The sequence below is a fragment of the Pholcus phalangioides genome, unplaced genomic scaffold (genome assembly GCF_987345545.1).
Source record: "Pholcus phalangioides strain wild (caught in Gottingen) unplaced genomic scaffold, Ppha-v1.0 ptg000011l_1, whole genome shotgun sequence".
Classification (NCBI taxonomy): Eukaryota; Metazoa; Arthropoda; class Arachnida; order Araneae; family Pholcidae; genus Pholcus; species Pholcus phalangioides.
The window spans coordinates 53,174,361-53,187,785 of record NW_028301604.1 but is presented as its reverse complement, the minus strand read 5'-3'; the positions used below and the strand labels follow the sequence as shown (position 1 = coordinate 53,187,785).

General features: G+C 38.3%; 1 protein-coding gene across 1 annotated transcript in view; it reads right to left on the bottom strand.

Annotated features, from left to right (window-relative positions):
• LOC149080559 (protein D3-like) overlaps positions 1-12,223 on the bottom strand; it is a 36,094-nt gene extending 23,871 nt beyond the window's left edge. Inside the window, exon 1 of the mRNA XM_089239673.1 lies at positions 11,704-12,223. Within this exon, the coding sequence (XP_089095799.1) occupies positions 11,704-11,889 (186 nt within the window). The 5' untranslated portion in view covers positions 11,890-12,223. The remainder of the gene's footprint in view (positions 1-11,703) is intronic.
• Positions 12,224-13,425: the final 1,202 nt, after the last annotated feature.

The following is a 13,425-nucleotide window of genomic DNA, read 5'->3' as shown; positions in this document are numbered from 1 at the left end:
TCTTTAAAAATTTTTTTTTTAAATAATGAAATTTTGATCTGCCCCCCCCCCCCCACGTATGTCTCTGATCCCAACAATATGCGTTGGGGTTCATTCAAGTATTACGTCAGCATCTATGGGGGGGGGTTGGATTTGCTGACAAGGGGGGGGGGATTTGGGTGATGCTTACGTCATCAACCAACCTTTATGAAAATATTAAATATTCTTAATGGCATATTATTCGGCGCACCCAAAACGGAAAAAACCTTTCGATAGTTATTGGGCACCTGAATGAATGAACGCCAGGGTCTCTGCCACCGGACTTATCCCGTTGCCGAGATCTCTTCCAGCCCAGCTTCGTGGCAGAGTCTGGAACAAAGTGAGTGTGTACACCTAACAGTCTTGAGTGTGTAGCTAGTGTTGTACATGATATTTCAGTGCTGCCATGTATACTTCAAATTGTGAGTGAAGTGTAATGATTGAATATTTGTAACGTTGTAGGCCTGTTGCTCTCTGTGGCGAGACTTTTTAACGGGGAGATCGGTTCGCATTCGCGCCTTGAAGTTGGGAACCACAGAAAACCAACTTCAGCCGACCACCACTGTGGGGTTCGAACCCAGATACTCGCATCGCGAGTCCGTCACTATAACCACTCGACCACCACAGCGGCAGTTATTGGGCACCTGAACTAACATTCTACCTGTTGATAAGTCCCTTACACAGTCACTTTAATGATCTCTAAATGTTTCACGGATCCTTCAAGTGCTCTGGAAATGTTTCCGGCAGGGTTGGGTTTTTGACATGACAAGCGTCAAAAACAGGTTTAAACTGTCAAAGCCGACAAAAACCTAAATGAATGCTTTTTGATAATGTTTGAACACAATAGGTATATAACATGATGAAAAACTTGCATTTTGTATATTACAATGTTTTATTTTTAAACAATTTATTACAATAATTAAAAAAATATATTAATTATAATTTGCAATTTTGAATTTTTCAACATAAAAGTCTAGAACATATGAACCACAAAATTTTATTTTATTTTATCTAAGCTACCGATTACCTGTGTTCAATTTGCTAAGTGAATAAAGCTGCTTATTCAAAATATGTTTGATAGGGGCACTACAGAGTTAGGTTTTAGACTTCAGAAACTATAAATCAGTATTAAAACAGTAAAAAAACTTATTCTCAATGCTGTCAGATAGTTTTTTTAACCTGACAGATATGCTAAATAAAAAACACTTACTTTTATGTAGATTAAAGGGTTTTATATTTGGAATTATAATTACCGAGAATATATTTTGATATTTTAAATTTTCTGATCTGCCCAAAATTTTATTCCATGTAAAAATTCTCACACAGAATCTGTTAATAAACTAATTAAACTTTTTTTTTTCATCTAAAAAATTCCTTAGAGCTCAGAGTGTAGGCCCTATAAATTCAGTTTTTAAGAGTATTTTCAACCAAAGCAGAGCCGACAAGACTTGTCGTATAAAGTATTTGTTTTGCACATTTAAAATTAAATACAGCTTCAATTGGAAAACCATTGCATTATAAATGCTAGTAAATATACCATATAATGCAGAAGCAAGAATAACTAAGTTTGACTAAGGATAAGTAACAGGAGTTTCTCAAGCGTCATGTACAAGCTAGCATTGCCAAATTAAATATTTTAGTTCTACAATTTATTATTTTGATCGCTAGATATATTTCAATGTTATGCACAGTAAGAGTTATCTCAGTGATTTATCTAGAACAGAAATCAACATTACATATATGATGTAATGAACTTTTTTAAACACTTATGTGTTGTAAAAAAAAAACACACTGATGGCTGCTGACAACAAACACACAGCTCTAATACCAACTGATAAGAAAATTCCATTTACTTTTCAATACATGTTGTATAGACACTTATGGATAAGTCAATGAATAGAAGAATTCAGTATGTACTTGTGGGGGTTGTTATTTACAAAGGTTTTTGTGAAAGTGTTTATCTACTACAGAGGTACACACCTATCTGACATTTTCTTTTTCTTTCTCTCTCAATACACGGCTAGTCACATACAAATACGGATGTAAAAAACCTTATCCAATTTAAAAAGAATTCCAATTATCCTATTATTCTTGGAATCCGAAATTTTCTTTCAGCACTGTACATGAAACGTCGTTTTATATACAGTGTTGTGTAATATTAATTAATTGCATCTCAATATTCCTCATTCTCATATTATTTTGCTAAAATTAATGTTACTGTAAATAGAAAAGGTAAATTTTTGTATCAATTTTTACTTCATAAGGCAAATTTTCGGTCTTTCGGGGCATAGTCATTTTTTATAGAGCATTTTTTATCAGTTTTCATGTCCTGAAAATCCTAGCCTTAATTATAAGCATACTTGCCAACTACTACGGAATTTATGTAGTTTCTACGGATTTCCACCACAAAATATGAAACTACTGTGGAAATCGTGAAAAATTATATATGGTTGTTTTAGAAACTTCTTTTAATCAAGGATTTCCTTGAACTCCATTATCCTATCGTGTATAAAATGACGTCACACAAAGACTGCACTTCCAAAGAATAAATATCAAATTAATAACAAATCAAAAAGGTGCGGTTTACACTAAGATAACTTATCGTGCAGGCGGGTAACTAGGCTGGGGCGACCAGGGCCCTCTTTGAACTTCCTCCTTGAGAGAGAACACACATTACTATTATTATATTTTTTATAACAAGCTGCAACATTCCCCTCCGTTATATTCATTACCTCATCATAATATTATAAATTATAATGCAATTGTAAATCCTATAATTATTTTGATACAGTAATACCCCAACTTACGCTACCACGAGTTGCGTGATCTTCTATGAAAAGTTGCATGTTCTGATATATTCAAACTTAATCACGGTATTAATGCTGAGATAGTAGAATATGTTAAATAAAAATCAAGAAAGAGTTGTTTTATTCGATCAGAACACCATATGTAATGAAACTACATCGATTTCTGGGAGGCTACAGTATATAAAGATGAAAAATTTGCAGTGATTTAGAAATTAAATCTCAAGGGTTTCATGATACCAGCCATTTTCTGTTAAAAAGTCATAATTTTCAACACACCCGGTAAAACGGGCGGGGGGACTATTTTTAAGGTTAAAAAATGAAAAAGAAAATATATTTTTTCCACAACGTAAATGCAAAAAAAATTTTGTTTGCTAATTGATTATCATGGTGCACCTCCCGGAAAGAAATGCTAATTACGGACCTGGGGGAAAGATGAAACAAGTAAGGTGTGACGGACCAGAGGTGTGCCAAAATGGATGTTGTCGGGCTGGCCGAATTTATGGCTGCAGCCCTGACCGAATTAACCTACTTATTCAATTCTTGAATGATTCTCGAACTCTCAAGAATCATTTAAGAAATATTATCAAAGAAGTATTACAAAAAATATTATTACAATTATTCAAGAAATGATAATTTTTAGAGAAAGAAATCTTGATATTTAATTTTTAAAGAAAGGTAATTTTAAAAGTTTAAAATTTTTAACTTGTCAGAACTATTGTTGTATTTAACAAGTGCAATCAATTATATTACGATGTTTCCGAAGTTCTTTGGGAATATTAAGAAAAAGTGCTCTTGACACAAGAAAAAAAAACGAGTTTTCGTAAACGCACAGTTATAACCACACACACCCGCACAGAGATTTCGCTATTCAAGTTCTTATGTGTGTTCTCTATTATAGTACATAATAGAGAACACAGTGTCCATTATTCATGTCTGCTTGCTGTATTATGTGCCAGTGAAGAGCATCCTACAATGAGATCAGCATTACTGAATGCAGAGGGGGGAGCTCGTCAAACAGCATGGGTGACAAGTCTCAGACAAAGCAACTAGGGGAAAGCACTGGCCTGACCAGGACGCGTTGACGCGTCCTCGCCCGTTTTCGAGAGAATTTTTTGGTCGCGTCAACACGTCCTTGCCCGTTTTCGAAGGAATTTTCATGACGCGTCAACACGTCTTCGACGACTGAAGGGTTAAAGAGAAATTTTGAGTTCTTACCCTTCAAATATCATTGAAATGAACAGAAATTGATTATAACATATATAAAGGTATTTTCTTTCAAAATTTTTTTAAAAATATTTTTGAATTAAAACAATTTTTTTCGTCTGAGGGGCGCACAAGCCTAATATGCCCCCTCCCTCGTACGTTTCTAATCCCACCAATATGCGTTAGGAGGTGGTCAAAAATAACTAAAAATTTACTGGCGCAATACTTGAACAGTCCCATACCTTATGTTGTTTTGATGTAGTCCAGAAAGTGATATTTTTCATTACTATTATTATTATGCTTGTTGGTTTCCATTATTGTTTTCTTTGCTGGCTATTATTTTTTTTGGTGTTCATAGCATTAGTTACGGCCTTAGCAACTATTTTTTTCGCAGTGTTTGGTGCCAAAAAAGATTAGCGGCAGATTATACTACAGCTTCTTTTAGTCATTCAATTCCTAGGATTTCGAAAATGTTTGGCGAACAAAAAAATTTTGAGTCACCAAAAAGGGTCAAAACCTTGGTGCAATCGTAAATCTCCAATTTGACAGAAACCTCACTTATGTAATCTTAGCTAAATGTTTTTTGGCTAAGATTCCGTAAGCAAATTGGCAAAATATTTGGTATTTTTGACGCTAACTAATTACTTTACTCTTACAAAAAATTTCATTCGTGACGATGATGGGTTTTTTTACAAGCCAATGTGCTACCCTTATCTATTTTAGCACAATTTTCACATTCTTTATTATAGTTAATTCCGAATATATATTATCTTTTTGTCACCAAGTTTTGAACTGCACCAAAAGAGCAATATATCACAAACACCATCCTCTGGCAATATTAATTGTTTTTATCTTTCCCCGGTTACCCTAGCAAACAGCATCAAATCTGATATGGCCATACATAGGCAGGAGATAAGCTTTCAAGTCTGGGGGCATGATCATGTCAATTCATATACACTATCTACCAATAAGTATTTGGACACCTGTGATAGAAAAGAAAAACTAACTTTATTCAAAATCAATAGTTGGTAGAGCCTCCACGAGAAGCAATTACAGCGTGAACCCTCCAGGGCATACTTTCCACAAGTCCTTGTGTTACGGCTAGTGGTATTTTCTTCCACTCGGCTTGGAGAAGACATGTCAGTTCCTTCACCGATTTTGGACGGGTAGGGCACCCCTTAATTCGGCGATCCAACTCGTCCCAGAGGTTCTCGATAGGGTTCAGGTCTGGGCTCTAGGCAGGCCAGTCCATTCGATGAACCCCATTGGCACCATACCAAGCCTTGGTTAACCTCGCAGTATGACAGCTGGCATTGTCGTCCTGGAAGTAACAGGGGTCCACCCCGTAAAACTGCCACAACGTAGGAAGCACATTGTCATCCAAAATAGTGCAGTAGGCATCGGCGTTGAGCTTACCATGAATGGGGACCAAGGGTCCCAGTCCATAATTCCACCTCCGCCGAACTTGACTGTTGGCACAATGCATTCTGGCAGGAGACGTTCTCCAGGCAGACGCCAGACCCAGACCCTGCCATCCGAACGGTAGAGTGTGAACCTTGATTCGTCGCTCCAAAGAACCCGTTTCCACTGATCTACGGTCCAATTTCGATGTGCTTTGCACCACATTAACAGAGCAACGCGGTTGGACTTTGTGATCAAAGGCTTATGGGCAGCAGCACGACCATGAAAACCAATCAGATGGGCTTCCTTACGGATGGTATTCATTGAAACAATACTCCCGGATGCCTGTTGAAACTCCTCGCGGATGAGGGCCATCGGTTGGGTGCGGTTCTTCAGAATTTCTCTGGACAGCACCCGTCGGTCTCTATCTCCCAGTTTCGTTGGTCTGCCGACTCTGGGCAAATTCCGACAATTACAGCTCACCTTCCACTTCTTAATCACATAGGCCACTGTCGATTTTGGGTACTTCAGCTCGCTAAATATGTCCCTTAAGGATCGGTCATTTTTGTGATACCCGATAATTATACCTTTCTCGAAATCAGAAAGCTCCGAACTGCGCGGCATCTTGCATGCGACTAATGCCAATGTTGTTTCCTACACGATATATACCAGCGGGGGGCGTGACGTATCTCAGGACCACAGATATCATCATTTGCATAGGTGTCCAAATACTTATTGGTAGATAGTGTATACACATATACATTAAATCAGTCAGCTCTGCATTTGATGCTGGGGGGAGACAAACCCTGTATCTCCACTCATGTATGATAATAAAAAATAGTCACCAAACAGTGGCATACCATAAATCGGGAATTTACCCTTATTGTCTCCAGCATGTTAGGTAGTATTATGCACCTGTGGGTGCTTGGCTTAGGCCGGTATTACACTGTAAAAGTTTTGTAAAAGTGCTTTGATAAAACTTGAAAAATACAACCAATAAACTGATCAGTTGGATAAGTTTGAATGTAACCCATCAGCTTATTCGCTGCATTTTTCAAGTTTTATACAAGCACTTTTATAAAACTTGTGTAGTGTAATACCGGCCTTAGGCTCTTTACAGTAAATTTTGATTTCTGAATGAATTCTGGGGGTGCTTGGACTGGTGGTACAGAATACTCTGTGGTTGTTCCAGCAACCTCTATTCTGATGTCACTGTGCTCGTCATTCATGATTTTTTTTTGAATTTGCATTCTTTAGTTTATTTGAATATTAAACTTTTTTTGGGGACATTGATTTTCACCATGTTGAACATGTTTGGAGAAGAAAAATGTGTTGCCAAGGTTTTGGCCCCTTGGGAAAATTGAAAATATCCCAATTTGGAGCAACTCAGCTTACACTTTCTTTTGCTGCCATGATTTCAACAGTAGGGTTGGATTGCAATTTATACTTTGCATTCTAACTTGGGTTTCCTGGTGTAAATTAACCGCTGCACCAATTTATGATATTAGTCCGCATCCTTTATCTCCATTGGTTGTAATCTTACAACCAATCTTTACCCTTCATTACGTGTTATGGAGCACGTACAATTTTTCCTCAGATGTGAAATAGGAAAATTCTTTCATTACGAATTTACAGAAATAATAAAAATTTCACTGTTTTCCAAATTTTGTTAAAATAAAAACAGTTAATGCTAATTAAAATAGGGAGAGGTGTTTCTCAAAATACTTTTAGCCGTGGTTTTATATATTCCGTGGGAGAGAAATCGCCATTCAAATATTCAAACATTATTACAAAATATTCACAAAATAAATAAATAAAATATCAAATTCAGCATCCAATGGTATGGAGGTAACTGGGGGACTTTGTGACTTGCATGTTTTGCTACTTCATCTACAACATACTTATCTCATTCATTTTTGCATTTTTCCACAAGCTGTAGCAGTTCCATTTTGATGAGGGAGTCGTCCAATATTTTTTTTTATATTATACAATACTTTATTCGTCAGAAATGAGGAATACAGAAAAAAAAAAGAGAAAAAAATTACCAAGGAGCCAAATGGTCCTTACTGGTAATCACAATTTACAATTTGATATGAAACTTATTTTGTTTCTTTGCTTCAACCAGTTGATGATATCCTGTTTCTCCCAAGACAAATTCGGTTTTTTCCCTGTGAACGCTATGGTATGGAGCGTTGTTCATCACGATGACACTATCTGGATGAAGTTTGGGTAGTACGATCTCAAACCAGGTCTTGAAAACTTCACCATTCATGTCCTCGTGATAATCTGCAGACTTTTAGGACTCGAATAACAGTAGGCCGTCTCTGAAAAAACCAATATCACTTCCAATGTGGGAAACGATTAGCCTTCTACCTTTCCCAATGGGGACTTTCAACCCTGTCAATAAACCCTCCAGATACACTTGTCGTTTGGTCTTTATTATGCTGTCACACCACACTTGACTGGTTGTGTGCCTTTCATTGACCCAAGTCTCATTTAAAAATTAGATTGTTTTACCTTCATCTCGAAAATGCCTGATTGCTCTCAAGTACTGCCTCCGTCATAATATTATGTCATCACTTTTGACAATGACAGGAGTCTTGCTAAGGCTGTAGCAAGGAGGGACACTTAGGGGGGTCTGGGTTCCCCCCCCCTCGAAATGTGAGAAAATGACTGGAAAAAGATGGCCAAATCTATTGTTCTATCACCAGAACAAAATTTCTGGCTACGGACCTGGGTCTTGCTCCTCGCTTTATATACAAATCCAAGACTTGTAATTAACTTGTAAAGCATCGTTCTTTCCAAATTCTCAAAACTCATTGCAGAATTTTATTCAAAGCTTGAATTTCGTTTCTTCTAAAATAATTGTTAATTACCACCCAAACTGCACTACGTACATCATCATCATCACATTTACCAAGCACAGGTTTTTCTTCTATCCTTTTCTTACCTGGTGTAACAACTGTTCCGGTGTCTTGAAACTCTTTCTGAGCTATCTGTACACTAGGTCTTCTGACACCTGTTAGTTCTGCTGTCAGGAGAAGTCACTATTTAATTGAAGTAAGTTATTCAAATAGAGACTATAGACAAGTCACTATTTGAATTGAAGTGTCAGCACTCAACCTTCTACACTAGTGATACATCTATATTGGTGAGCGCACTTTCCATATTGGATATTTCTGGACAATTGGATACTACCTTCTGAAGTTTCTGTTCCGGTTCAGCTTCGTACGGATCATGAATATCTCTGTAACTTGGATTTAATTTCAGTTTCGTGGTGAGTGAATAATTTTTCTTTTGTAGGACTATTACCGCTATGGCAAATCTGCAAGCAACTGCCAATCAGACTGAACTTTCCCTTTCGGGAGCCAAAGTCTCACATGTTTCATTCTGTGCGCCTCCATTTTAAGAAGTCGATGTTGATTTATGGTTCCTTCAAGTGGAATCCCAGTTTATCACAGCAGGCATTACCGCGGATAAGACGAAGTTTCATTCAGTGATTTCCGTGATCGACACAAAAATCTTGTCTTACGTGAGTGATTTAGTACATAATCCTCCCACACATTTTGATTTATATGAGAATCTAAAGAAATTCATTCTTTCCCGATTTGCTCAATCTGAAACTGCTCGCTTGAAATTTTTTTCATGAGTGAGAGCTAGGCAACAAAAACCATCCCAACTACTTTGCCAGATGCGAAACTTGTTGAATAACACAATCAGTGATAATGTTTTGAGCATGTTGTGGCAGCAAAGATCACCCGTCAGTGTTCAACAAATTTTGTTGATTTGCCTGGATCCTCTTGATTCTTTAGCTTAGATAGCTGATTGTGTATTAGAAGATTCGAGTTTCAATGCTGTCGTTTCTCAACCTCCTCTGCCTTCTTCAGAGTTGCACGAGCTTAAAGAAGAAATTGCATCGCTACACAAGTCGAGGAGCTCTCTCGTTCTCGAAACCAATACAGAGGTCGGTCGCGAAACAATTCGAAAGCATGTGAGTGGAAAAAATCTTCAGATCGCTCCGATTGAGGCAAATTGTGCTGGTATCATGCTCGTTATGGTGAAAAAGCACATCATTGCATTTCACCTTGCCAACACTCTGAAAACTAGTGGGCAATCCTGTTACAGCGGCGGCTAGAGATTGCCACTTTCAAAGTCACTTATTCATTTGTGATAGAAAAGCGAAAATTCATTTTCTTGTTGACAGTGGTGCAGCTGTGAGCTGTTTCCCTAAATCCCTTGCCAAAGTTTCTAAGCCTGACAACCTTTCGTTATATGCGGCTAATGCCACTAAAAGTCACACATATGGAACTAATCATTTTGAACTTGATCTCGGACTGAGAATATTCTCATTCAATTTCTTAGTGTGTAACATTACCATTTAAGTTCCACCGGAAATGGTCCTTTTCCAGTCATTTTTATATTTTTATTACCTTTTTTACATTGATTCTGGGATAGATCGGCGAGATCATGTGCCGCCGATCGACCTCCATGTTTACGATCTTTTGTGCTGCCAGATGCCGAATGCCATAGTTCTGCAATATCATTTTAAGTTCATGTGAATATGTAAATTTATTTGTGAAAGTGTTCTAGCGCCGCCGAATCTCGATACAAATTGGTTCCGGTAATAATGTGAGATGGGGAATTTTCCCTTATATGCCTGTAATGTGCAGTGAACAGACACGTTGGTCCTTGGACATTGATCGTTACATTTCTTTTCATCTTGCCTCGTTCCGGAAGCCATGAGTTGATGATCTAGCAGGGTGCCTCGGCACCATTCGATATGTCTATCTTTTCATTTCATGTGATGTTTACATCCCACCTTGTTCCGGAAGCCATGAGTTAATAATTAAACTGGGTGCCTCGGCGACATTTGATCATCCTCTTCATCTTCTAGTCAAAAATCACTCTCAGCCTGTGTCTACGAGATGTCGGTTCTCGTGTGTGAAGGGATATTCGTCAGGTTTGTGTCTTCAGAAGCATGATGCTGTTGCTATGGAGCTTCCCCTTTTCCAGGAGATCTCACAGAACAATCAAGAAGTGAACTGTTCGCGTTGCGACAGTGACATTCCGAAGGGTGTAATCAATGGGCCGATCAGGTGAGAACATTTTGAATCTGATATATTATAGCTAAAACTCTAAAGGAAATTTACCGATGCATGTTGTGCAGGATTAAAATGTTTTGTTGTAAAATCTAAAGATTAACGCTGTAATAAGTCTTAAGTAAATGAAATAGTTGTCATATTATTGTCACCTGTCTTGCGAAATTAGTTTGGGAAAGATGACATTGGAATCCAGGAAGTAACAATATTCGTTACAAGTGGCCAACGTCACAAATCCTATACCAATTTCTTGGAGAGATTCGGTTTACTTGTTGATGTCAAGAATCGCCGGTTAGTTGATAGCTTGACAACTCTATACTCACTTTGTGTAGTTACTACTGGTCCTTCTCTCGATCGAACAACAGTTTCTGGTGCCACTACATACCATAAAATATTGAATAAGTTTCCAAATCTTACCGGTTCGGTCTTAAATTCTCAGCCCCCAAACCACATGCTATAACCCACTTCATTGAAACTTCAGGGCCTCACGTCTTTGCAAAGGCTAGACGTCTTTCTCCTGAAAAGCTGTTGGCCGTCAAGAAAGAATTTAACTTCCTTTTGAAGCAAGGGATTACTTAGTGAAATGGGCTCAGGTCCCAAGTTAAAACAAATGACTTTCGGTTCTCCTGAAGTCACTCTACAGTGTGATATTTTTCACTGGTTCAATTAGACCTTACGTACCGTCAAAGTTTCGCAGCGCAATTTTTGATGCAGTGCACAACCTCTCCCACCAAAGCTACTACTGAAATGGTTCGCAGACGAGGAACAGATGCAGTATGGTCCGCCACTACTTTGGCGACTTTTTCCTCGCGATAAGTCGCCAAGACCGTCATAATGGTGCTCTGGGTTGCCGTATTTTTTAACATCTTTACAGTTTTAAACAACAGGAAGGGCTGTTGTTTATTTAAAAGCGTCTCGATGCCTTATGTTGTTTTATATAATAATAAAACAACATAAGGCATCTAGTAATTATGTGCTTGTTAGTTTCCGTTTTTTATGCTGGCGATTTTTTTTTTTCGGCGCCCGTAATGTGTCTAACGGCCTTGGCGATTTTTGATCGGGTCGTCTGACATGTTTTGGCGCCGAAAATCGCCAAGCTGCCCCTTATACCGAAGCTGTTCCAAAATATCTATTTACAAACATTTATCATACACCATACAGTTAAGCCTACCTACCTCCATGGTATGAGGAGGAGCTTTGTTGATCACATCAGGAATGATATCTTCTTTGATCAAGGTATTCATAGCTGTTCCAGCACACTGACTGAGACGCCTACTGGAAAACTGAGCAGATAAAAACCTCAAACTATTGACTTTCAAAACGTAACGGCAATTCAGAAGCAGCAACCGGCAAGGAACCATTGATCACTCACGACGGCGTCCCTACATTAAAGATTGACGATCTGCTCAGTGCTCATGAGCCGTCTAGAAGAGCGGCTCTTTTCAAAGAGCGAGTGAGCGACGGTTCTTGAAAAAAGAACCGCGGCTCTTACACTTGCAACGCACACAAGAAACTACCAAGAACAGGCAGGCTTTCGCAAACGTTGTGAAAAGAACCGTGACGACTCATATTGCCCGCACCTAAGGCGACTTGATAAGGGCCCTTAGACTAATGACCCCTATTGTAGTGGCTATATCCGCACCTATTGGCTACTAACGAACCGTGATGAACCACGAGCGAAGGAAATTCAAGAGAACCGTTTTTCCCGTTGAAACGCTTCCTGTAATTGGTCAGAAATGACCCGCGAACCGTTTCGCTTTTATTCGCCCATGTAGCCTGCTCCTATTGGCTACTAACGAACCAAGAGCGGCGGAAATTGAAGTAAACCGTTTCCCGTTAAAACGCCTCCTGTAACTGATTGGAAATGACCCGTGAACCGCTTCGCTTTCTTCCGCCCATGTTTCTTGCTCCTATTGGCTACTAGCGCGAGAGGCAGAAATTGAAGTGAACCGTTTCCCGTTTAAACGCCTCCTGTAATTGGTCGGAAATCATCCGCGAACTGCTTAGTTGTTTTTACCCATGTTGCCTGCTCCTATTGGCTACTAACGACGAGTGTCTCGCTGCAGTGTTCTGCAGGTTGAGCATAGTCAGAACGCGTATGCGCGAGTTTGGCTCTGGCTGTAAAGGCCCGTTTACAAGCGGTAAGTGATTAAGTTGGTAACTAAATTTACCGATTGTTCAGAAAAGTACCCACACGATAAGTAGTAAGTAGATGCTCATTGGATAATTGTTACGGAGGCGAGCGCAGTTGTCTGTCGCAGACACGTGCGTCTGCAGCCTCCGGTAGACCCAAAACCAGCAACCAATCAAAAAGCAGCATTTATGACGAAGTGGAGATTTCCCCCTCGCTTAGCGGTGACTTGTCCTGATTGGCGACTTGTATCAACAGTTTCTAGAATATATAAAATATATAAAGTATGTCATGTTGGCGAGAGAAATTTGTGGCGTCTGTAAAAAGGATTTGAAAAGTAAATCCCCTTATTAAGGAAACACGCGTGAGAAATGTCCACAAAATTTTATGTGAAGGTTCCATTTCTTGCTTTGAAGAGAATTGTTCTGCAAAGTTTAGAACATTTTGTGATTACAGAGAACATTTGAAAGACGTGCATTCTGTTACGTAAACTTAACATAAAATTTCTGTTACGAGGATATAATACATAAAGAACAAATGAGTTTTCCTTCAAAAAAATTATAAACATGGATTTTTTTGTAATTAAAAAAAAATCTATGAAACAAAAAAATAAATTTTACAAGTCATTTCATATTAGCTATTTATGCGCAATCTGCGTTAAAACCCTTACTTTTTTAGTTTATTAATCACCTTTGCAATTTAAATATTGAAACAATTAAGTTTTATGTTTTTTCTATTTTTATTTTTTCTGGTTTAACAGGGGTTT